Source organism: Acomys minous (genome assembly GCF_964271855.1).
Source record: "Acomys minous genome assembly, chromosome: 4".
In the NCBI taxonomy this organism is placed as follows: domain Eukaryota; kingdom Metazoa; phylum Chordata; class Mammalia; order Rodentia; family Muridae; genus Acomys; species Acomys minous.
Genome location: NC_140486.1, coordinates 49,900,127 through 49,924,791, shown reverse-complemented (window position 1 = coordinate 49,924,791; position 24,665 = coordinate 49,900,127). Strand labels below are relative to the sequence as shown.

The 24,665-nt window shown below is 46.1% G+C and overlaps 1 protein-coding gene across 4 annotated transcripts in view; it reads right to left on the bottom strand.

Annotated features, from left to right (window-relative positions):
• The window catches only part of DNAJC18 (DnaJ heat shock protein family (Hsp40) member C18), a 35,386-nt gene extending 14,650 nt beyond the window's left edge, over window positions 1-20,736 (bottom strand). The window contains exons 1-7 of one of the 4 annotated variants that reach the window (XM_084779987.1): window positions 20,574-20,736; window positions 14,286-14,372; window positions 11,891-12,077; window positions 10,184-10,329; window positions 5,993-6,178; window positions 3,569-3,678; window positions 1,674-1,783 (exon numbers count right to left, since the gene is read on the bottom strand). In XM_084779987.1, the coding sequence (XP_084636113.1) occupies window positions 1,674-1,783; window positions 3,569-3,678; window positions 5,993-6,178; window positions 10,184-10,329; window positions 11,891-12,077; window positions 14,286-14,325 (779 nt within the window). In that variant the 5' untranslated portion in view covers window positions 14,326-14,372; window positions 20,574-20,736. Of the gene's footprint in view, window positions 1-1,673; window positions 1,784-3,568; window positions 3,679-5,992; window positions 6,179-10,183; window positions 10,330-11,890; window positions 12,078-13,690; window positions 13,784-14,285; window positions 14,379-20,573 lie in introns of those variants that run through there. The other 3 variants (XM_084779988.1, XM_084779989.1, XM_084779990.1) reach the window with 3 other exon arrangements.
• Window positions 20,737-24,665: the final 3,929 nt, after the last annotated feature.

Sequence of the window (24,665 nt, the reverse complement as noted above, 5' to 3'; positions counted from 1 at the left end):
TCCTGGCACTTAGAAGCTGGCAGTGAGAGAACCAAACATAGGAGAGCAGCCTGAGATACACAGTCAGATGCCAGCCAGACTACTCAGTGAGAGATTCCCCGAAAAACAACAACAAAAGCCAAACTGGACTTTACTTTTCTTTCTTTCTTCTTTCTTTTGTTTTTTTGAGACAGAATCTCACTGTGTAGTCCCGGGTGTCTTGGAATTCATTTTGTAGACCAGGCTGGCCTGGAACTCACAGAGATCCGCCTGCCTGGAGTTCACTTATCTAAAAGGTCTAAAGGTGTTGCCAGCTGGTGTTCTTGATGCTCACTTAGGAGTTTTGAACAAAGCAACTGAAAGTACTAAATGGGAAAGAGGAGGACAAGGAGGAGGAGGAGGAGGAAGAAGAGGAGGAGGAAGGAGAGGAGGGAGAGGAGGGGGAGGAGGTTCCTGTCAGTGTTTATATAATCTACAAGCCTGAACAAGCATTATAACAAATTTTGTTCTCATTGGGTGATGGTCACACACACCTTTAATCCCACGCTCGGGAGGTAGAGGCAGGTGGATCTCTGTGAGTTCGAGGCCTGCCTGGTCTACAAAGTTGAGTCCAGGACAGCCAGGGCTACACAGAGAAACCCTGTCTTAATAAACCAAACCAAACCAAACAACATTCAAAAAACTCAAATTTTGTTCTCAGCAAAAGAAACACAATAGTATAGTTTGACCCTGTGCCCTTATGGGTAACAAATGCCCTCCTTGCAATTTTTAAAAATTAATCTTAATTTTATGTACATGAGTGTTTTGTCTGCATGTATGTCCATGAACTATTTGCATGCCTGGTGACTGCACAGATCCCCTGGAAGTGGAGTCATGGATGGCTGTGACCACATGTGAGCACTGCGAATTAACACTGTCCTCTGCAAAAGCAGCCAGTGCTGCTGACCTCTGAGCAATCTCTCCAGCCCCTCCATAAAATAAAAAAAGCCAGGCGTGGTGATGCATGCCTTTAATCCCAGCACTCGGGAGGCAGAGGCAGGTGGATCACTGTGAGTTCAAGGCCAGCCTGGTCTAGAAAAGTGAGTCCAGGACAGAGAAATCCTGTCTTGAAAAACCAAAAATAAAAATAAATAAATAAATAAATAAATAAAAAAAAACAAACCACTAAGTCTCAGTGCCTTTGCTCTTCCTCTTCCCCCCCCCGCCACCACACTGTAGCTCAGGCTAGCCTGCAATGACGGCAATCCTCTGTCCCTGCTTACTGCTGGAATGCAGGTACCTGTCAGCACTCCTGCCTTCATTAGGGTCCTTTCTAACTCCACCATGGTGACAAAGATTTGCTGTGCAGCTCAAATTATTAAGCTGACTCTTCTAAGCCCATTCAGACGGTTTTGCAGTTGACCAGAGGGGGGTCACTGTGTAGCAGGCTAATCCCTCTCCCACGGCCACTGCCTCACAGCTGGGCTATTCCTTTTAGTTTAGTTTAGGTTAGTTGTTCCAAGTGCCTAAATGTAGTGGTAGTCCTCACCTCCACAGAAAACACTAGAGAAACTCTGAATGACTAGTCCTGGGCACATGAGATCAGCATTCTCCACCGTGGAGGGTGAGATGAACTGTCAGCATGAATCAGCAAAACCTCAAGTCTTTCATCTTCCAGGCTGTTACTAGGGAAAAGGTAGAAATAGGCAACTTACGGTTTATAGAACAAGCTGTACGGGGGGTTAGCAGCCAGCAGCTGAGTGACGACAGAGATGATCACAATCACCAGAACTGGAAGCAGCTGAATAAACGCAGAATACGGTGTCTGTAGAAGAGAACGGAGAAGGGCCTGAGAATACAGACATCCACAGGAAATGGATTATTATTGTACTGCACAGGAACGGCCCCAAAGCCAAGGTTTGCCAAAAGGCTGGATTTCAACTTAGAAGCAAACAACATATTTTCTCTCTGCTGAGAGGCTAAAGGAAACACCTCCAACCTGCACTGACTATCCATAATCCCACTGTCCCTTACGCCTCTAGGTAATTCTGCTAGATACGGCTGGGCTAGTTGCTAATTGCTAGTGCTAAGCCACACTTACTATGTCACAGCTGTCCAAATTGAAGACATCTAACTGTCAGAGATAATCACATTCTTCCTTGGCAATGCAGGGTCAAGGTTCATCCCCCTCCTTTACTAAGTACTGTTTGGAGAAAGGACACATCTTCTCAGGGACTGTGATGTGAGCCAGCCAGAGGCATAGTATTTGTTGTTGCCTTTTTGTGTGTTGGTTGTTTTCTCTATCTAGCCTTGACTGTCTTGGACTTACTTTGTAGACCAGGCTGGCCTTGAACTCACGGACACCCGCCTGCCTCTGCCTCCTGAGTGCTGGGATCACAGGCGTGTGCCACTGTGACTGCCTTGTTGTTGTTTTTTGAATGTGTACATGAAGGTGAGGCCACCAAGATAACTCAGCAAGTCACAAGGCTCGCCAGCAAGCCTGACAGCCAGGCTGAGCCCAGCAGCACTTCTTGCCTTTTGAGCTTTCTGAGCCTCCCTGGGGTTCTTACTTTACACCCCTTTAAACTCTGAACTTTGGACTGGAGAGATGGCTCAGTGGTTAAGAGCACTGACTGCTGTTCCAGAGGTCCTGAGTTCAATCTCCAGCAACCACATGGTGACTCACAACTATCTTTGATGCCCTCTTCTGGCCTGCAGGGGTACAAGCCGACCATATTCATAATAATAAATAAATCTTTTTTAAAAAAAATTCTGAATTTTTTGTTTGTTTCTTCAGACAGGGCTTCTCCTGTGTTGCCTTGCCAGTTCTGGAACTCACTCTGTGGACCAAGCTGGCCTCCAGGTCACAGAGATCCACCTGCTTCTGTTTCCTCAGTGCTGGTATCAAAGGTATCCACCACCACCCAGCTAGTTCTGAATATTTGTAAAGGGATTCTTACTTTTTTTTTTTTTTTTTTTTTTTTTTGGTTTTTCGAGACAGAGTTTCTCTATGTAGCCTTGGCTGTCCTGGACTCACTTTGTAGACCAGGCTGGCCTCGAACTCACAGCTATCCGCCTGCCTCTGCCTCCCGAGTGCTGGGATTAAAGGCGTGCGCCACCATGCCCGGCTCCTATTTTCTCTAGTAAACAGAAAAGCTCAATCAAGATAGCCCCATGGGCTGGAGAAATGGCTCAGAGGTTAAGAGCACTGGCTGCTCTTCCAGCGGTCCTGAGTTCAATTCCCAGCAACCACATGGTGGCTCACAACCATATATAATGAGATCTGGTGTCCTCTTCTGGCACGTGGATGCACAGGAAGGCAGAGCACTGTATGCTTAATAATAATTAATGCCAGCATTTGGGAGGCAGAGGCAGGTGGATCTTTGTGAGTTTGAGGCAAGTCTGGTCTACAAGTGAGTCCGGGACAGCCAAGGCTACACAGAGAAACCCTGTCTTGAAAAATAAACAAACAAACAAAAATCTTAATTTAAAAAACAAACAAACAAAAAAAAAGACAGCCCCACAAGCTAGGCATGGTGAAGCAGGCTTCCTCACCCCCATAGAAGCAGGCTCAGTATGGCCATGTGTATGATCTCAGCTCCCCACGCACCTGAGGTTTGTCCTCTTCCTCTCTCTTGTGTGTCTGTGTCCTCTCATAGCGGTGCCGCCTGCGATAATAGTGACTGTCGTCTGTCACGTTTGAGAACATGTGAATATTGCCTGGAAAAAGAGACACGATTAGAGAGAGCGAAGGAGGGAGGGAGGGAACTTTCCTGAGACTGCAATTTCTTTTTTCTCTTTTTCCATGTCTTGCTCCCAATGAAGCTAAAGATATGACATCTGTTTATTGTACCCAGCAGAAAAGCACGGCAGTAGGTGAGCCAAGGGAGCCAACTGGGCGTGGGATGTACAATACTCTCCCGACGTCATGGGAGAAACTCTGAAAGGCCAGAAGACAGACAGAGCATTTTAGCCATGAATCCTATGGGACATACTTTTGTCTGCTTCAGTGGCCAGTGTTGGCAGCTGGCATTTATTTATTTATTTATTTATTTATTTATTTATTTATTTTGGTTTTTCGAGACAAGGTTTCTCTGTGTAGCATTGGCTGTCCTGGACTCACTCTGTAGACCAGGCTGGCCTCGAACTCACAGTGATCCACCTGCCTCTGCCTCTCGAGTGCTGGGATTAAAGACGTGCACCACCATGCCCGGCTTGTAACTGGCATCTTTAATAGCCACTCATATAATTCAGTGTATAGGACTGGTGTGTACTGTATGTATGCAGTACCCAGGGAGGCCACGAGAAGGCATCAGATCCACCTGGAATGGTTGTGAGCTGCTGTGTGGGTACTGAAAATCAAACCCAGGTCCTCTATAAGTGCTCTTAGCTGCTGAGCTGTTTTTATGTGTTTTCATTTGTTCCTTAAAAATTGATTTGTGTTATGTTACTGGGTGTGGTTTCACACACTTCCCCCCGCCCCCAGACAGGGTTTCTCTGTGTATCCCTGGCTGTCCTGGACTCACTTTGTAGATCAGGTTGGCCTTAAACTCATAGTGATCTGCCTGCCTCTGCCTCCTGAGTGCTGGGATTAAAGGTGTGCGCCACCATACCTGGCGACCTTTGTCCTTTTCAAGAGCAGCCAGTGCTTTTAACCCCTGAGCCATCTCCTTAGCCCCTAAAGGACTTTTAAAAATATTACATTTATTCATTTATTTAGTCTGTGTTTGCGTATGCATGTGCATGCATGTGTGCACATGTGTACATGCATGGAGGTCAAAGGACAGCTTTGCAGAACTGTTTCTATCCTTCTGCCTTGCAGGTCCCAGAGATCATACTCAGGCTTCGGGTGTGGTGGGGCAAGCACATGTAACACACACTCACTTCCCTCCCTGATTTTATCTTGTCTCCCCCTATTTTTACAAATAGTATTTGTTTTGGGGAGAGGCCTAACTTTTCTTTGTAATTGCAATTTTGTGATGACATTAATAAAAGACATTTCTCTATTGATCTATAAACCATTTACAAAACCTAACCCGAGGGGCAAGCCCTGAGGTGACTTTTCTCATCCCTGACAAGCCCCATTAAAAAAAAAAAAGTCATGAAAAACAATTAGTAAAAACAACCCCTCAGGCAGGCCTGGAAATGTAGTCTATTATCACAGCTACTTGAAAGGCTGAGATAGGAGGACAGCAAGTTCAAGAAGACTGCCTTGGGCTACATAAGGGTTTCAAAACCAGCCAGGCAGCTAGGGCACTTAGATTCTGCCTTGCCTACAATTTGTGAACACTGGGTTCAGTCTACAGTGCTGTAATATGTAAATATAGTTTTTCATATCAGTCCTATTTTTCAGGTATGTGACTAAGGTGGAAGAAATGAAATGATATAGTCAAAATTAAGCACAGGTGTAGGCTAGAGACTTCATCAAACTCCCATTCAGTCCACTGCATCATTTATTTATTTATTTATTTATATTCTTTTTCAAGACAAGGTTTCTCTGTGTAGCCTTGGCTGTCCTGGACTCACTTTGTAGACCAGGCTGGCCTTGAACTCACAGAGATCTGCCTGCCTCTGCCTTCCGAGTGCTGGGATTACAGGTCTGTGCTATCATGCCCGGGGTCTTTTCAGATCTTCAAACAAACAAGAGTTAGCAAACATCCATTAAAAAAATGGTATAAAAATTCATACTTTGTTTTTATGATATGGAGAAGTTTATTATATGAGCGTGGGAGAGCAGGAAGGGAAGGGCCCCCCCCCCAGGGAGAGACAGAGACAGCAAAAGAGAGGAAGCGAGTGAGAGAGGTAACGAGAGGAACAAAGAATCCTAGCTTTAAGATACCAGCTTTGGGCTGGAGATGGCTCAGTGGCTAAGAGCACTGGCTGCTCTTCCAGAGGACCCAGTACCCACAGCACTCACAAATGTAATTCCAGTTCCAGAGTGGCCTTCTTCTGACCTCTGTCACCAGCCTCACATAAGGTACACAGACATACATGCTTGCAAAACTTAAAAAGAAAAAAAAAAAAAGATACCAACCTGAAGGGAAATGCCCCCCGAAGAACACATTAAATAGTTCTTCTGGAGAGATGTCAGCTTCAAAATCTCTGTAATAACGATAAGATCTGGCTCGAGGTGCAGTGAACGCCACCTGCTCATCTCCATACGCATCATATCGGAGTCTCTTGTCGGGATTGCTCAGGACCGCGAAGGCATTTCCTATTGCTGCAACCAACAAGAGGCAGCACATGAGCACATCCCTGGCTGTGGCTGAGGATCACCATGGCAACAACATCCACTGCAGCAAAGGCAAGACGCCCAGAGTTGAGGCTAGACAGCCTCACACAGCTCCCTCAAAGGACTTGCCCTAGGGATCGCTCAGTCTTGATAAATAGGAACAACTAGGAACTGCTACTGAACTGAGAAGTAGCCCTTAACTAGGGGTTCTTGAGTCACCCCAGCTGTCCTGAGGTTAGGACTCTGTCCCTAGCTCTGAGTGACAATAATTTCAGACATGTTGGAGAAATGCTTACCATTCCTATTATTCAAAAATGGGCTTTGGAGGGAGCAGGAGAGATGGCTCAGAGTCAAGAGCACCTGTTGCTCTTGTTTTTGTTTTTGTTTTTCAAGACAGGGTGTCTCGCTGGGCGTGGTGGCGCATGCCTTTAATCCCAGTTCTCGGGAGGCAGAGGCAGGCGGATCGCTGTGAGTTCGAGGCCAGCATGGTCTACAAAGTCAGTCCAGGATGGCCAAGGCTACATAGAGAAACCCTGTCTCGAAAAACCAAAAAAAAAAAAAAAAAAAAAAAAAAAAAAAGACAGGGTGTCTCTGTGTAGCCTTGGCTGTCCTGGACTTGCTTTGTAGACCAAGCTGGCCTCAAACTCACAGAGATCTCCTGCCTCTGCCTCCCGAGTGCTGGGATTAAAGGTGTGCGCCACCACGCCCAGCTCACTGTTGCTCTTATAGAGAACCCCATGGTCAGTTCTTAGCATCACAATGTGTACCTCACAACTGCCTGAAACTCTAGTTTCTGCGATTTTGGCACCATGTTTTGACCTCTAGGACATATGTACATACAGTGTGAGCACAGACAAATAAACACACACATGCACATAAATATAAATTCTTTAAGGGATGGAGCTGCAGCTTACAGGTAAGAAGCACGCTTACCTGTGAGGCTCAGGATCTGCCAAGCACACCACACACACACACACATACACACACACACCACACCACACCACACACACAGATATTCCTTGCACTCTGTGTCACAGGTACCTGCTGGTATCAACACAACCATAGACACAGTAGGAAAAAGCACTTTGTTACGATTCTTCTTCAAAACTATTAGTGTTTGCATCAAGAAATCAGCTAAACAGAAAAACAGAAACACACAAATAAAGTTGCTTACATGCACACACACTCCTTAATTTTGTTTTTGTATTTCTTTTAGTTTTTCAAGACAGGGTTTCTCTGTGTAGCCTTGGCTGTCCTGGGCTCACTTTGTAGACCAGACTGGCCTCAAACTCATGGCGATCTGCCTGCCTCTGCCTCCCGAGTGCTGGGATTAAAGGTGTGTGCCACCACCACCCGGCTGATATACTCCTTGAAATGCAACAGATCTCCCAAAGAAATGGCATTGGTTTTTGAGAAGACTTCCATTTGAAGATAGGAGAACACGGGGGCTGGATAGATGGCTCAGCCATCAAAGGCTGGGCTCACCACCAAAAACACGAGAGAACGTGGGCTTTCCACATGTTCTCTAAGCAGTGCTGTGAGAACCAGAGTTACAACAGAGAAGCTGGCCTCATGGTATACAGGCACTTTTAAAAAATGTTTTTTTGTTTTTAATCAAGACAGGGTTTCTCTGTGTATCCCTCACTGTCCTGGACTTACTTTGTGGACTGGACTGGCCTCGAACTCACATTGATCCACCTGCCTCTGCCTCCCAGAGTGCTGGGATTACAAGTGTGCGCCATCACACTCAGGGCCTTTTTTTTTTTTTTACAAAGGTTGTTTTTTAGGTGGGCATGGTAGCACAAACCTTAATCCTAGCACTCAGGAGACAGAGACAGGCAGATCTCTTGTGAGTTCAAGGCCAACCTGGTCTACATAGTGAGTTCCAGGTCAGCAAGGACTACACGGGCATTTTCTCAAGCAAACAAAATTTATTTCCTTTTATGTGTATGGACATTTTGACTGACTGTATGTATGTGTACCACATGTGTGCAGTGTCCACAGAGACCTGAAGAGAGTGTTGAATCTCCTAGAGCTGGAACTACAGACAGTTGTGAGCCACTGTGCGGATGCTGGGAATTGAATCTTGGTCCTCTGCAAGAACAGGCAGTGCTCTTAACCACCGAGCTATCTCTCCAGCCCCAAGAATAACTTAAATTTTCTTAGGTACCCACAAGATGGCTCAGTGAGCAAAAGCATTCCTCACCTGGCCAGATAACTTAGGGTCAATCCTTGGAACCCACATGGTAGAAAGAGAGAACCAAATTCTGCTAGCTGTCCTCTGGCCTTTATATATCCACACACCCACAGAAATAAATGTAAAAGATTTTCCCTTCGAGGCCAGAAGAGGACATCAGGTCCCTAAGGACTTGAGTTCCAGATGATTGTAAGACATACTGTTGTTGCCGGGAATTGAACCCAGGTCCTCTGCAAGAGCAACAAATGCTCTTAACTGCTGAGCCAACTCTCCAGCCCCCAAAACAGAAAACAAAAATCAAAATCCAACCTCGTTCCAAAAAAGATACCAACGTAAGTAGATGAAGGTTGGGGGGAACTGTTAATAATTGCTATTAATAATGTCATGCCGTGTGGTGGCGCTGCCTGTGATACCAGCACTCAGGGAGGCAGAGAGAGGCAGGTGGTTCTCTTGGGTTCAAGGCCTACAAAGCAAGTCCAGGACAGCCAAGGCTACACAGAGAAACCTTTTCTCGAAAAACCAAAAAAACAAAACAAAACAAAAAAAGCAGTGGTGGTGCATGCCTATGATCCCAGCACTTGGGGAGGCAGAGGGAGGGGGGAATCTCTGAGTTCAAGGCCATCCTAGTCTACAGAACTAGTTCCGGGACAGCCAGGGCTGTAGACTGAGACCCTGTCTCAAGAGAGAGAGGTGGAGGGGGGTGGGGAAAGAGAAAGAGCGCCAAGCGATATCCAACAGGTAGTGTTTGTGTGCTGCAGCATAATGACCTGAGCTCAGTGCCCAGAACCCATGTAGGACGCCAGGCTCTGTGGGTCCACGCTCATAACCCAGCCTGCTAAGGCAGACACTGTGGGGTCTGACAACCAGCACAGCCTACCTGAAGCCGGTGAGAGGCCCTGTCTCAAAAACAAAGGTGGATGGATTCTGAAAAACAACACTTGAGTTTGTCATCTGGCCTCTACACACATGGACATACACAGGAGCACAACATATATGTACACACACACACACACACACACACACACACACACAAGTGTGTAAAAATCCAGGCTTGGTGGTGCATATCTGTATTCCCATCATTTGAAAAGTAGAAGCAAGCCAGGTGTGGTGGCGCACGCCTTTAATCCAACCACTCAGGAGGCAGAGGCAGGCGGATGGCTGTGAGTTCAAGGCCAGCCTGGTCTACAAAAGGAGTCCAGGACAGCCAAGACTAACACAGAGAAAGCCTGTCTTGGGGGGGGGGGGGGGCGGGAAGAAAGAAAGAAAAAGAAAAAGAAAAGCAGAAGCAACAGGATTGTCCCTGAGTTTGAGGCCAGACAGGGATACAGGAATCCGTATCAAACAAAAGTGTGTGTCAAGGAAAAATGTAGTAGCCCTGGCTGTCCTGGATCAGGATCACAGCGATCCACCTGCCTCTGCCTCCCAGGCGCTGGGATTAAGGGCATGCACCACCACGCCTGGCAAGAACTGATTCTTTTTTATTTTTTTTAAATATTTATTTATTTATTATGTGTACAGTGTTCTGCAGGCCAGAAGAGGGCATCAGGTCACATTATAGATGTTTGGGAGCCACCATGTGGATGCTGGGAACTGAACGCAGGACCTTTGGAGGAGCAGTCAGTGCCCTTAACCTCTGAGCCATCTCTCCAGCCCAAAACTGATTCTTAAAGGTTGTTCTCTGACCTCCACGCATATGCCCCTACTAAGATAAACAAATATAATTAAAAGTTATAAAAACTAACAAACTTGCTGCCGCTGCCACCCCAAGGGCAGATGGGCAAGGGTCAAGGTCAAACCTTTGAAGGCGTCCGTTGCTCCAGGAGCGCAGTTCTTGTCCGGGTGAAACTTCAGGGCGAGCTTCCTGTAAGCCTTCTTAAGCTCTTCCTCGCTGGCATTGCGAGAAACACCCAGAATTTCATAGTAATTTCTGCACTTCTTGATTCTTAAAGGAAAAAGATTTCAATATGTCTATCTGCCAAGGCTTGATCTGTACAACACTCCCCTCCAGCCTGTGAGCTCTAAACAAGCCTAAGAGAAAATCAGTGAACCCACAGCGAAGCATCCAAGCCTTCCTCCCCAGACCTCAGTGCTTTGCACCGCTCCTTGGGGTGCACTCCTCCATGCCTCCTCTATCCATGGAAGTGGCAGAAGAAAGTTAATCTGAGAACAGCAAAGCTAGAAAAATCAGCCAGCGCCAGGCGTGGTGGCGCACGCCTTTAATCCCAGCACTCAGGAGGCAGAGGCAGGCAGATCGCTGTGAGTTCGAGGCCAGCCTGGTCTACAAAACGAGTCTAGGACAGCCAAGGCTACACAAGAAACTCTGTTTTGAAAAATAAAAAATTTAAAAAAGGAAGGAAAAAGGAAAAATAAGCTAGCTACCTTATTTATTTTGTTTTGTTTGTTTGTTTTTCTTCTTCTTCTTTTTTATTTTTCAGGATTGTTTTTGTTTTTCAAGACAGGGTTTCTCTGGTAGCCCTGGCTGTCCTGGACTCGCTCTGAAAACCAGGCTGGTCTTGAACTCCCAAGTACTAGGATTAATCTGGTTTCTTTTTTGTTTGTTTTATGATTCTGGGGACTGGACTCAGGGTGTTGAAATACTAGGCAGACACTCTAACCGTGAGTTATACCGCCAGCTGTTTCTTCACTGTTTTGAGACTGGGTTTCCCTAGCTGCCCAGTATGGTCTTTAACTCCGTTTGTTGTCCAGGCTAGCCTTAACCCTGAGATCCGGCTCTCTGTCTCCTAGTAGTTGGGATTACACACCTGGATCACCGCCGGGCAGTGGTGGCGCACTCCTTTAATCCCAGCACTTGGGAGGCAGAGGCAGGCAGATCACTGTGAGTTCAAGGCCAGCCTGGTCTACAACGTGAGTCCAGGACAGCCAAGACTACACAGAGAAACCCTTTCTCGAAAAACAAACAAACAAACCCAAACCTGGATCACCACACCTTACTAAGGACATCTTTTTTATTATTTTTTAAGACTTATTCATTTATTTTATGTGTATGAGTACTCTATCTGCATGTATCTAAATGTACTCTTGCAGGCCAGAAGAGGGCACCAGATCTCATTATATAGATGGCTGTGAGCCACCATGTGGTTGCTGGGAATTGAACTCAGGACCTCTGGAAGAGTAGGTAGCACTCTCAACCACTGAGCCATCTCTTCAGCCCCCTTCTCTGCTTCCCTTAAAGCAGATCAGACAACTCATGGTCTGCTCAAAGACTCCATTTCTACCCAGTCTTTCATCTGAACTCAAGAAGGGGGCTGGAGAGATGCCTCGGTGCTGAAGAGCACTGGCTGCTCTTCCAAAGCACCTGGGTTTGACTCTGAGCACCAGATGGGTGCTGCCTGCCTGTACCTCCAGTTCTAGTGTTCAAAGCCCTCTTCCAGCCTCCGAGGACACATGGTGCACGGACAGGCAGGGAGAACATCCACACACTAAACAGACACTCTTCTGAGCACTTCATATCAAATCCCTTATTTATCCTTCTCCGGGCTTACCTTTGTACCCCACGCAGCTGCTCCTCAGTGTATGTGGAGTTCCCGTCTCCCTGCCGGGTCTGGTTCCACTCATTCTCAGACTTTTTTTCCTTTTGCGCCTTCATGCAGTTACAGCAACCACAGGGATCATGGCTGTCAGGCCGTCTGTCATCTGGGTATTTGTTTCTTCTAATTGCATCAATGTAAGCTGCAAAGCAACCCCCAAGCCAACCTCCGGGTCAAATCAACTTTAGACTTTGGGTTTTGTTTTGTTTTTGTTTTTGAGAAAAGCTTTCACTAGGTACCTTTGGCTTGCCTCCCATTCATGAACCTTCTGCCTCAGCCTCTCTAGTGTTGGAATTAACAGGCATATGCAGCTATGCCCAGCTCTACCGTTTTGCTATTTGCCTTAACTCTCTGGGAGGCAGCTTGGAGATAAGAGAAGTTAAGATGACTAAAAACATCCATTCAAAACTCCAGCAAACACCTTCCCTGGAATACTATACAGAAAATATGGGATGCACTCAAGAAAAAAAAGTTTAAATGCCAGAAACACAGAGCCCCAAAATTTCACCACACTTAACATGCACATTCAACAAATTCACTTAGATACAGAAAAGGGCTTTGTGAGGCATCTCTACCCAATACTCCCCCTGTAGCACAGTGTACAAGAGAGACCCACTTCTTTGTGCTCTACAGTCAGAGGTGACACTGCTCATAAAACAATGCTTTGCTTGCAATGCCTCCTACCCTTAAAATGTAAAGCATAAACAGACCCTGTCTCAAAAACAAACAACCCCCCCCAAACAAAACAAAACAAAGAATGGAGTAGTTCAAATCTTTTAAACTAGCATCTGTAGGAGCTGGAGAGATGGCTCAGCAGTTAAGAGTGAGGACTGCTCTTGTAAGAACCTGACTTTAGGCTGGGCATGGGTGGCGCACACCTTTAATCCCAGCACTCTGGAGGCAGAGGCAGGCGGATTGCTGTGAGTTCGAGGCCAGCCTGGTCTACAAAGTGAGTCCAGGACAGCCAAAGCTACACAGAGAAACCTTGTCTCAAAGAACAAAACAAAACAAAACAAAAAAGAACCTGACTTTGGCCAGGCATGGTAGCTCAGGCCTTTAATCCCAGCACTCAGGAGGCAGAAGCAGGCAGATGGCTATGAGTTCGAGACCAGCCTGACCTACAAAGCAAGTCCATGACAGCTAAGGCTAACAGAGAGAGTCTCTGTCTCAAGAAAAAAAAAAAGAACCTGGCTTTGGCCTCCAGCGCTCGCGTGGCAGCTCAAACCTCCTGTAACTCCAGCTGCAGGTAGATCTGATGGCTGTAGCCTCTGAAGGCACCTGAACTCACAGGCACATGTTCCTTCCTCCACACACACATAATTATAGATAAAATAAATCTTTTTTAATTCAATAAGCTAACACTTGTAGAATTAATATGAACCAAGATACTGGACTAGACATACCAGGGGCTGTATGGGTAAGACCAACTCCTGCCCACAAAAAGGTTATAGTTTAGCGCAAGAGGGCTCAGTACTCACTGAATACAGAGCAAGCCAGCCAGGACGGGGCATTCCTGTCTTGTCAAAAGGCCTGAAAAGGCTTCAGGAATCCTTTTCTCTCCTACTTACGACCCTTCAGTGACAGGCTCTCCACACTCTTGCTTTACGGCTGCCTGGCTAACTCCAACGCGCCCTTCACGTCTTTCTATGTAACGTTTTCTCCTCGAAGCTTCTTCTCGACACCCAGCTGGTGGTGGATACCTTGTCAGTGTGCAACCCAAACCCCCAACCTTGCTGTGGTAACCCAGGAACTTACTGGCCGTGTTTGTAAAAGGCTGTTAACTGGTCAAACTCTCTCAGTGGACTGACAGTTCTGTGACCTCAGGGACCCGCGTCTGTCAAATTCCCCCTGCAGAATCAGCATAATGTAGGACACATGATAGGTATTGGGATCAAAACTTCTTGCCTGACCGTAGGATGGAAAAGGACAGACAGCCTACTGGCCCGATGAGGCCTAGAGGGACAAGATGAAACCGGGACTGAGAGTCAGGTGGCTAACCTGGAGGAGTTATCCATAGCGGCAGGTAAGTTAACACAACTCGGCATCCTTAAGAGCCCTCGAGTCACAGGAAGTCAAGACCCACCAGGCAGCCCCGGGCAGGGTTGGGGGCCTGGTGGCAACTAGTCATAGTCGGTGACTGAGTTCAGGGCCACAGCCTCAATCGGAGGCAGCGTTCCTAGCCTCTGCCTTGGGCCGTCCTCCACTGCAACCCAAACCCTACCCAGGCTTAGCATCTTCCCATAAGCCTCCATCTGGCCCAGGATCTCCGCCTTAAGATCTGAAGAACCGCATTCCTGATCTCTCCGGAACACTGCCTTGACCCACCCTCCAGTCCGGGACCTGGTGGTACCTTGGGTCCAGCGCTCTCCGCTGCCCAGAGTGGCGGCCATATCGGTTTTCAGTCAGCAGGTCTGCGGAGCCTCTCAAGTCCCAGAGACTGAAAGAGAAGGGGCGCGGGGCGCGGGGCACGCTGGTCATTGTAGTTTAGTCCGTGTGCAGCGCGTCTACGCGACTACAAGTCCCGGCGGCCCCACTCGAGACACTCAGAGATGCCCAGGCGTGGAGAGACTGGACGCCTAGAGCGAGGCCTGTGGGATTTAGTTGGCTGATTTCTGCATGGCAACTGACTCTGACTCAGACTCATCTGTACCTGAGGACAGCGACTTCTGTCCTGCTTGATCCTCAGACCATACAAAGGTGCAACAGGCAACGGCTTAGCACACTATGCCAACGGGTGACCGTTTACACTCTCAGGAATGTTCCACGTAAATAGCCGCCAGTGCCTATTCTGTGCAAACTCAAAGCTAGGCCCTGGAGATAGAAAGATGATTTGGGAAAGGCTAAACTCAACTCTGGGAAGTTTAATGCCGTGAAGAAGGTTAAAAACAAAACAAAACAAAACAGTAGATTGGGTTCCTCCCATCCAAGCTCCACAGGCATCAGAGGGACCATCATGGGTTGAGGGGACAAGTTTGGGAGCTCTCATCACAGCTTTGCCATTGCTTGTTCTTCAGACCCTTTCTATTCATGAGCCTCTGAGGCGTTTCTCTTTCCCAGCCCAGTTCTTTCCGTGACCCGTTTTCGTTTCTGAGAGACGAGCTCTAAGAAGTTTGTAAAGAGGAACTGAAGGTTGATTATTCCTCCTGTTTGTCGCCCTGTCTCCCGTGGAGTCTAGCAAAGAATCAAAGCAACTCTTTCACATGATTTAAGGGAATTACTGGTCTCCTCACTCCCTTGCTCCTTCACAGAGGAAGGTAATTAGGTTGGGAATCACCAAACCCAATCTAATCACCAAGCTAAAGATCAGGTGTACAGGCTGAAGAAATGGCTTAGAGGTTAAGAGCACTGGCTGTTCTTCCAAAAGTCTTGAGTTCAATTCCCAGCAGCCACATGGTGGCTCACAGCCATCTGTAATGAGATCGGGTGCCCTCTTCTGGCCTGCAGGCACACATGCAGGAAGAACACTATTTAAAAAAGAAAGAAATCTTTAAAAAAAAAAATCAAGTCTACAAAAGGGCAAAATGATCATGATTTCAGAAAATTATCTGGGGAAGAAAAAGTACCTGGAATTCACTTAGATCTCTTCAAGGAAACCAAATCAATTGTGCTGTCAACAGCTGCTTAGGCTGTTGGGAAAATGAGGTGAACATGGGGATGCATAGCCCTGAGCCCTAACAGAAGAGTAAGAGCCCCAGGTGATGTGTGTGGCTCTAACACCTCCCTACCGTCATAGCCGCGGCATGCTGAGTTTATGACTACTTGGAAAGCCAGGAGAACAGGACTCTCAGTGGCTGCTCCTCCCAAGGTCCTGAGTTCAATTCCCAGTAACCACATGGTGGCTCACAACCATCTAGACTGGGATGTGATGCCCTCTTCTGGCATGCAGACCTACATGCAAGTAGAGCATTCATACACATAAAATAAATAAAATCTTTTTTAAAATATCCATTTATTTAGTGTATGAATGCTCTATCTGCATGTACACAGAGAAACCCTGTCTCAAAAAACAAAAACAAAGTTTTATAGTTTTTGAGTTAAAAAAGCGTATATTTGAAGACTACCAGCAAAAAAGTAAAAAAAAAAAAAACAAAACCCTAAACCAAAAGCAGACCTGTGGTGGCACGAACACCTTTAGTCCCAGCACTCAGGAGACTGAGGGAAACAGATCTCTGTAAATTCAAGGCCAGCCTGGTCTGTGAGTTCCAGGACTATACAGAGGAACTCAGTATCAAAAAAGAAAAACCTATCTAATTGATCCTTAAAGGCCTGTGCCATTTGTAATATTAATTACAAAGAGACCACCTAAAGATGGCATTGTGCTCTACCCCCTACCTCTGTAACTATCAAGAAAATGGCAGGGCCAGGTGTGGTGGTGCATGCCTTTAATCCCAGCACTTGGGAGGCAGAGGCAGGCGGACCGCTTTGATTTCTAGGCCAGCCTGGTTTACAAAGCGAGTCTAGGACAGTCAAGGCTACACAGAGAAACCCTGTCTTGAAAAAAAAAAAAAGACTACACAGAGAAACTCTGTCTCAAAAAAAGAAAGAAAAGAAAATGGTAGTTGTCTAGATATTTTCAGCACTGTCATCTGATTTAGGAGGGGGGACAGAATAATGGTTAAGATATTAGCCTGTCGTTGCTGAAGGATGCAATAAGGTAATGCTTATAAAGTATTTAACACCTTTTCTGGTAATTAATAAATGCTAGCCAGTACTAGAGACTAGCATAGCAGAACAAAAGCCATTTCTTTGTGATTTGACATGTAAATTAGTAGTGTAGGGTCTGTATTAGGCATGTCATAAAGTCTCCAATATGTCTAACTAGGTCTCCATGCCTGTATATCGAAAGGAACAGGAAGCTGATTTCCTGTGTTCTAGCTACTAAAGCTAATGCTCTTTCCCGCTTCTGATTTCAGAAAGATCAAGGGATGAGCCAGGGAGTGATGTACATGAATCTTAGCACTGAGAGGAAATGAAAGGCAGGTGTTCAAGGCAAGCGTGGCTTACAGGAGGCCTCATCTCCAAAGAACACCAGATATGGTGGAACATGTCTGCAGTCCCAGGGAGGCTGCCGCAGGAGGACCCTAGTTTGAGGCCAGCCTGAGATTGCTGGAGTGGTGCTTTTGTGCACTGTGTAAAGATTATCTTTGTATTATTCAAATGCTGATTTCTATACCCGGAGAGTTGAGTACAGGTTGGACTTTGGTGTTGTTGGGCATCACCCGTCTGCGTGTTTTGTAAACATTGTTCTCCAGAACCTTCTGATTGGCTGAATAAGGAGCTGACCTTAACCCTAACCCTATAGCAAAGGCAGGGGAGAATAGGCAGGACTTCCAGAGAGAAAGGAACTATGGGAAAGAAAGAGGTGCAAAAAGATTCACCGAAGAGACAGGAGACGTGGAGGAAGTCCATTGATTTGAGGAGAGGCAAAGAACCATGTGGCAGAATGTAGATTAAACATAGGTTATAAGAGCTAGTTGGCGGGGGTGGGGGAGGGTGGGGGAGGGGGGGTTTGGAGAGGTGGCTCAGCAGTTAAGAGCACTGGCTGCTCTTCCAAAGGTCATGAGTTCAATTCCCAGCAACCACATGGTGGCTCACAACCATCTATAATGAGAATCTGGTGCCCTCTTCTGGCATACATGCAGGCAGAATACTGTGTACATAATAAATAAATCTTAAAAAAAAAAAGTTAATTGGGAACAACAGTAAGCCATGGCCTAAAACTATCATAAATAAAGATAAGTCTCCATGGCATTATTCAGAGCTGGGACGGACGTAGAAAGTCTTTATGGTTTTCGATACAAAATGAGGCCTGGTCTTAACAAACAAAATAGTATAATGACATGAACTGGTGTGGGAAGGACCGTGCATCGTAACCAGGTGGGGCATGTTATCCTCTTAAACTGGAAAAGAGCAGCATCCAAACCAAGCGATAAGCTGAAGGGCAGCTCTGAGGCCCTGGGCCTATGAGCAGCTTGTGTATTTCAGGTAGCAGTGTGCTAATGGAAGACTGGATCTGGTCAGGAGGGGAGGCTCACTGGTTAAAGGCTATGCTCACTACCAGAAGCCAGACGCCTGGGTCCTGTGGCCTGATCAGCACCATGCATCAGATGGCTGTTCATAAAAGGTTTTATTTTGGGGGAATTGTAGATAGCCCACATTTAGACACTGGCCCACTGAGATAGGGTACTGGGCTTAACCCAGGGCACAGGGTTAAGATCCGCAGGTAGTCACAGATGCCTGCACACCATCAACTCAGAGGTATCTGGGTAAGTGTGGAAGTGGGAAGTTGAGGAGAAGTCCATGTGTTATGAAATCAGTTGGGGTCAGAGTCTAGATTTTAAGAGTGTTGAGCAAAATTAGAAAACTGAGGCTTCCCAGGGAGCATTTCTCCCCATTATCCCAAACCTCCCAGTAAAAGGAAAAAGAAAAAAAAAAAGAGGGTGGGATGGGGTGGCGTGGGGTGGGAAGGTATTGCTACCTTCTCAGATGATTGCATGATAATGTACCCATTGGCCCTTTTGTGCCACCACTGACTTTTCTGGGTTCGTCTGTCTCTAAAGGTATCACTTGGACAAACTCAGGGCTCCAAACCCCAACACTGAGAACATTTCTGGTCCATTGCTGCTGATAGTCACCAATCAACAGAAATCATTGCTGTCAGTCAAAGGCTGTATTTGTTTGAGGTGGAGGAGCCAAGGGAGAGCAACAGGCAGCAAAAGCAATGGCGGTTCTGGAGGTGGGGGCTGGCAAAGTGGCTCAGGGGCTAAAAGCATAGACTGCGCTTGCAGAGGTCAATTCCCAGAACCATGTCAGGTGACTCACAACCACCCGTAACCACAACTTCAGGGCATTGCACATCCTCTTCTGGCCTTCATGGGCACCTGCATTCACTTATACAGACACACAGACACACAGACACACACACACACAGACACACAGAGACACACACACACACACACACACACACACACACACACAATTACAAACTAAAAATAGAAGAACTTCTTGAAGGAAAATACGGAAGGGAATTGGGGTCTCCAAGCCAGTTCTCAGGAAGGAAATAGGTGCAAAAACTGCAAGAAAAGCCAGACGCAGTGGTGCATGCCTGTGATCCCAGCACTTGGGAGGTAGAGGCAGGCAGATCTCTGTCAGTTTGAGGCCAACCTGGTGTATAAAGTGAGGCCAGGACAGCCAAGGTTACACAGAGAAACACTGTCTTTAAAAACAAAAACAAAACAAAAAGTTATAGGGGGTGCTGGAGAGATGGCTCAGAGGTTAAGGGACTGCTCTCCCAGAGGCTCCAGGTTCAAGTCCCAGCACCCACATGGCAGCTCACAACTGTCTGTAACTCTAAAGATCTGACACTCTCACAGACATGCATGCAGGTAAGACACCAATGCACACAAAATAAAAGTAAATAAAATAATTGCTTAAAAAAGTTACAGGGAAAAAAGACTATGTAAAACCCAGGAAATTTTTCCACACACACAAAAAAGGAAAAATATTAACAAATCCAGACAACTTACAATTAGGACCACAAGTTTTTTTTGTTTTGTTTTGTTTTGGACAGATTTACATAGAATTTAATGGGACTAGCCTGGCTTTGAGAAATTATGTGCCAGAGTCAGGGCAAGGGAGCCTGCAGCCAGTATTTTCAGTTTTAGTCACTTCTTTTTTCTTTTTTAAGATTTATTTATACAAGAGCCAGGAGTGGTAGTGCACACCTTTAATCCCAGCACTTAGGGGGAGGCAGAAGCAGGTGGATCGCTGTGAGTTCGAGGCCAGCCTGGTCTACAAAGGGAGTCCAGGACAGCCAAGGCTACACAAAGAAACCCTCCTAAAAAAACAAAACAAAACAAAAACAAACAAACAAACAAACAAAAAACAGTATTCAGCCTGCAATTGAGCTAGCAGGCCAAAAGAGGGCACCAGATTTCATTATAGATGGCTGTGAGCCACCATGTGGTTTTTGGGAATTGAACTCAGGACCTTTGGAAGAACAACCAGTGCTTTTAACCTCTGAGCCATCTCTCCAGCCCATTATCTACTTTCAAAAATATTTGTTGCTAGAGATTCTGATGCGAGGTTTGCCCTATCCAGGCCTAAAAAAAAAAGAAAGATACTGGATAAATTTCCTTCTTTTAGTCGGGGCCTGTGTAGCTGAGCTGGTGTGTTGCTTGCTTTTGAATAGGTTGAACAACAACAAAAAAGATATTCTAACATGCACACACACACAAACACACACACAGCTCACTTCCTGCTTTAAGATTGCACGGTCTGTATAAGAAAAGAGAGGAAGTTGTCCTGTAAATGGTCACCATCCTGTTGTCTAGACATCAAGGAAGAGATGTGGGCTTAGGGAAACTCCAGGAGCAGCAGAGGGCTCCACTCGGATTTCCTGTCAGAGATGGACTCCTGTATTTACGTACAAAGTAGGATCCTACCAAAGACTCCTCTTTGCTGAGAGTGGGAATTAACACTAAATGAGTTCATCCTGGACCCTTCCTCAGAGTATTGTTACTTAGCAACAGGAACATCATGCCTACTGTAGTACTGCAGTGTCAGCAGCTGGGCGAGAGCCTTGCAATCTCAAAGATATTAATACCAGCTCATTCCTCCCCCTCCCAAATATAAATACCTTATGACTAACAGCTCACATTTGCAGTACATTGTCCAGAGTCAGGGGGAAATTTTGTAGCTTTGTAATGAAGATGTCATATGAGTTAACCAGAGTGAAATCCACCCATGTCCCTGACCTGATTAGTTCAGTATGCTAAGCAGCTGAACCATGTGTCCACAGCAGAATGATAACAAAGCCAACAGAATCCATTTCAAGACTTCTAAACATTGTTATGTCACCTGGAAAGTTCTATGCCAATGATAGATTTTTGTACTGTAACTGGATTTTACTATGCGCTTTTGTTAGCGCAATTTAAATAAAATATACCTAACATTCTAAAAAAAAATACTGCCATAGGGGGCTCCTCTGCACCCACACAAAAGCTGGGGAGTCCCAACTCTAATCCTCAAGTTTCTGTGGCAAGTAGCTTTACCCACTTGAGTCATCTATGGTCCCAGTGTCAGAAGAAGTAGGAAAAGGGTGTTTCCTGAGGTGGGGGCAGCTTAGCTAGGCTAGCCCGGTCAAGAAGCACTTGGTTCAAAGGAGAGATCATACCTAAATGCATAGGGTGCCGAGCGGTGAGGAAGACATGGCCTGAGTGGGGGGGGGGAGGGGGGTGGCACACACCTTTAATCCCAGCACTTTGGGAGGCAGAGGCAGGAGGATCTCCCTGAGTTTGAGGCCAGCCTGGTGTACAGAGCAAGTTCCAGGACATCTAAGGCTACACAGAGAAACCCTGCCTTGGAAGAAAAGAAGAAGAAGAAGGAGGAGGAGGAGGAGAGAGGAGGAGGAGAAGAAGAAGAAGAAGAAGAAGAAGAAGAAGAAGAAGAAGAAGAAGAAGAAGAAGAAGAAGAAGAAGAAGAAGAAGAAGAAGACATGGCCTGTCAAGTTCTAGCCTCCACATGCAAGTGCACACCTGGGCATTCCCACTCACAAACCCGTGTGCCCACACACATGCAAATATACACACAAGAGAAAGAAAGAAAACGCTGTCGTATTAGCACTAGGGATGTGTTTGCTTCGTTCGTTTGGTAGTGTGTTTACTATGCATGGATCCCTGAGGAGTTTGGTCTCCAGCACGACATATGCATGGAAGTGCATATCTACACTTGGGAAGTGAAAGCAGGAAGATGCAGACATTCAAGGTTATCCTTGGCTACGTTGTGAATTCCAGACTAGCCTGGGATAGAGGAGATCCTGTCTCAAAATTTTATAAGTAAATCCTATTGTGTTCATATGTAGGATGAATACTCCAGGAAATGGACTCTGAGACAGTGAGATATACATACCAAAGGGTTATTATTTTTTTAAGATTTTATTTTATATATATATATAAAATACACACACACACACACACACACACACACACACACACACACACACACACACACACACACACGTGCTCTATCTGCTTGTACACCTGCACACCAGAAGAGGGCATTACAAGGTATAGATGGTTGTGAGCCGCCATGTGGCTGCTGGGAATTGAACTCAGGCCCTCTGGAAGAACAGACCGTGCTCTTCACCTCTGAGCCGTCTCTCCAGCCCTCACAGGGTTATTAACAAAGGCTTCTGTAACAAGTAAGGGAACACAATCGTGTAGAAAGGAAACTAAGGCCCTTCATTGCCCACAACCCCACCCACCATCAGTCAGCCAAGCTTCCTCAGCAGCCTGCTGCTTAGGAAGAAATGCAGCGACTCTCCCCGTGTGGTCTGGGTGGTGGTACCCCAGGTTGTCTGGGACAGATGCTGACTAGTCTTACTTCCCAAGTACTTTCCCCCCATTCTCCCTGCCCAGTAGTGTGTAAGCTACATGAGGCAAGGTACAGCTCACGCTCCTAATATGCAAAGAGAAGGAAGTCCACAGCACTCTAAAGACATGCCTGCAGTCCCTGGTTCCTACTCTTCTTTTGAGAATAGAATTACGCCGGGCGGTGGTGGCGCACGCCTTTAATCCCAGGCGGAGGCAGGCAGATCGCTGTGAGTTCGAGGCCAGCCTGATCTACAAAGTGAGTCCAGGACAGCCAAGGATACACAAAGAAACTCTGTCTCAAAAAACCAAAGAGAGAGAGAGAGAGAGAGAGAGAGAGAGAGAGAGAGAGAGAGAGAGAGAGAGACAGAGAGAGACAGAGACAGAGAGACAGAGAGAGAGAGAGACAGAGAGAGAGACAGAGAGACAGAGAGAGAGAGAGAGAGAGAGAGAGAGAGAGAGAGAGAGAGAGAGAGAGAGAAATAGAATTATTTTTAGCTAGAGTCTCACTGTGCAGCCTGCAGCCTGACTGGCCAGAATTTATTGACCTTGAGCTCACAGACACCCCCCTGCTTCTGCCTCTGGAGTACTGGGATTAAAGAGGTATGCTATCTTTAACCTAAGATTAATTTTTATGTAGTGTGTGTGGCTGTGTTTGCACCCATGTCCACTCACAGAGGTCAGAAGAGGATCAGATCCCCAGAGCTGGAGTTACCTGATCTTTGTGCTGGAACTGTAATTCCTATCCTCTGGAAGAGCAGGAGGTGTTCTTAACTGATGAGCTGTCTCTTCTACCTCTCTTTTCTTTAAACATATCTGACACAGTAGCTCCTAGCTAACCTCTAACTCAATAGTCTCCTTCCCAAGAGTTCTAGAGTGCTAAGATTATGCATGTAGATACTGCACCTGGTCTTCTTGTTCTTCATCTTCACAATCATCATCACCATGGTGATGTGAATAGGTATGACCCCCATAGATCCATGTGTTTGAATGCTTGGCCATAGGGAGTGGCACTATCAGGAGGTGTGGCCTTATTGGAGGAGGTGTGGCCTTGCTAGAAGAAATGGCTAACTGTGGAGGTAGGGTTGAGGTCTTTCAGTTTTTTTGATTTGGTTTCTTGGGGTTTTTCTGTTTTGTTTTTGTTTTGTTTTGTTTTAGTTTTTGTTGTTGTTTTTTCGAGACACGGTTTCTCTGTGTAGCCTTGGCTGTCTTGTACTTACTTTGCAGATTAGGCTGGCCTCCAACTCACAGAGATCCGCCTGTCTCTGACTCCCGAGTGGTGGGATAAGGCATGAGCCATCACTCCCAGCTATCAATTATTATTATTATTATTATTATTATTATTATTATTATTATTATTATTATTATATTGATAAAGTCTCTTGATTTAGCTCTAGCTGTCCTGAAACTATGTAGAGTAGGCTGGCCTTGAACTCATAGAGATCTCTGCCTGCCTCTGCTCCCAAATTATGTGATTGAGAGCACTTAACCTCTCAAATTTTCATTTTAATAGTTTTTTAGAGAGTGGGGCTAGAAAGATGGCTCAATGGCTAAGAGCACTGGCTGCTCTTCCAGAGGATCCAGGCTTGAGTCCTAGCATCCATAGGGCTGCTCACAACTGGAACTCTACATCTAGGGGATCTGACCTCCTCTTCTGGCCTCTGTGGGCACTGCACATGGTGCAGACATACATGCAGATAAAACACCCATACAAGGGGCTGGAGAGATGGCTCAGAGGTTAAGAGCACTGGCTGGTCTTCCAAAGGTCCTGAGTTCAATTCCCAGCAACCCCATAGTGGCTCACAACCCTCTATAATGAAATCTGGTGCCCTCTCCTGGTTTGCAGGCACACATTTGGGCAGACTACTGTATGATAAATAAATCTTTAAAAATATAAACACCCATTCAACTAAAAATAAATTTGTAAAAAAAGAGGAAAATATTTGTTGTAGTTTTACTGAGACGGGAGGTGTGAGTGAGACTTTTTGTTCTTTTCTCCTCTCACTTTGTGAAGTTTAAGCCAGAAGGAAATAGCATTTTGTTTCTCTGGGTTCTAACTAAGCTCTCTGCAGGCACACACACACACACACACACACACACACACACACAACTATTTCCTCTACTCTTCCCAAACATCACAGTAGCACACACCTAGTACTAAGAAAACAGATATTTCCTTTGTCTGCTTGGTTTTTTGAAACAGGGTTTCTCTGTGTAGCCTTGGCTTTCCTGTACTTACTTTGTAGACTAGTTTGGCCTTGAATTCACAGAGTTCCATCAGCCTCTGTCTCCCGAGTGCTAGGATTAAAGGTGTGTGCCACTACACTCAGCTGAAAATTTATTTTAGACCCAAGGAAGCA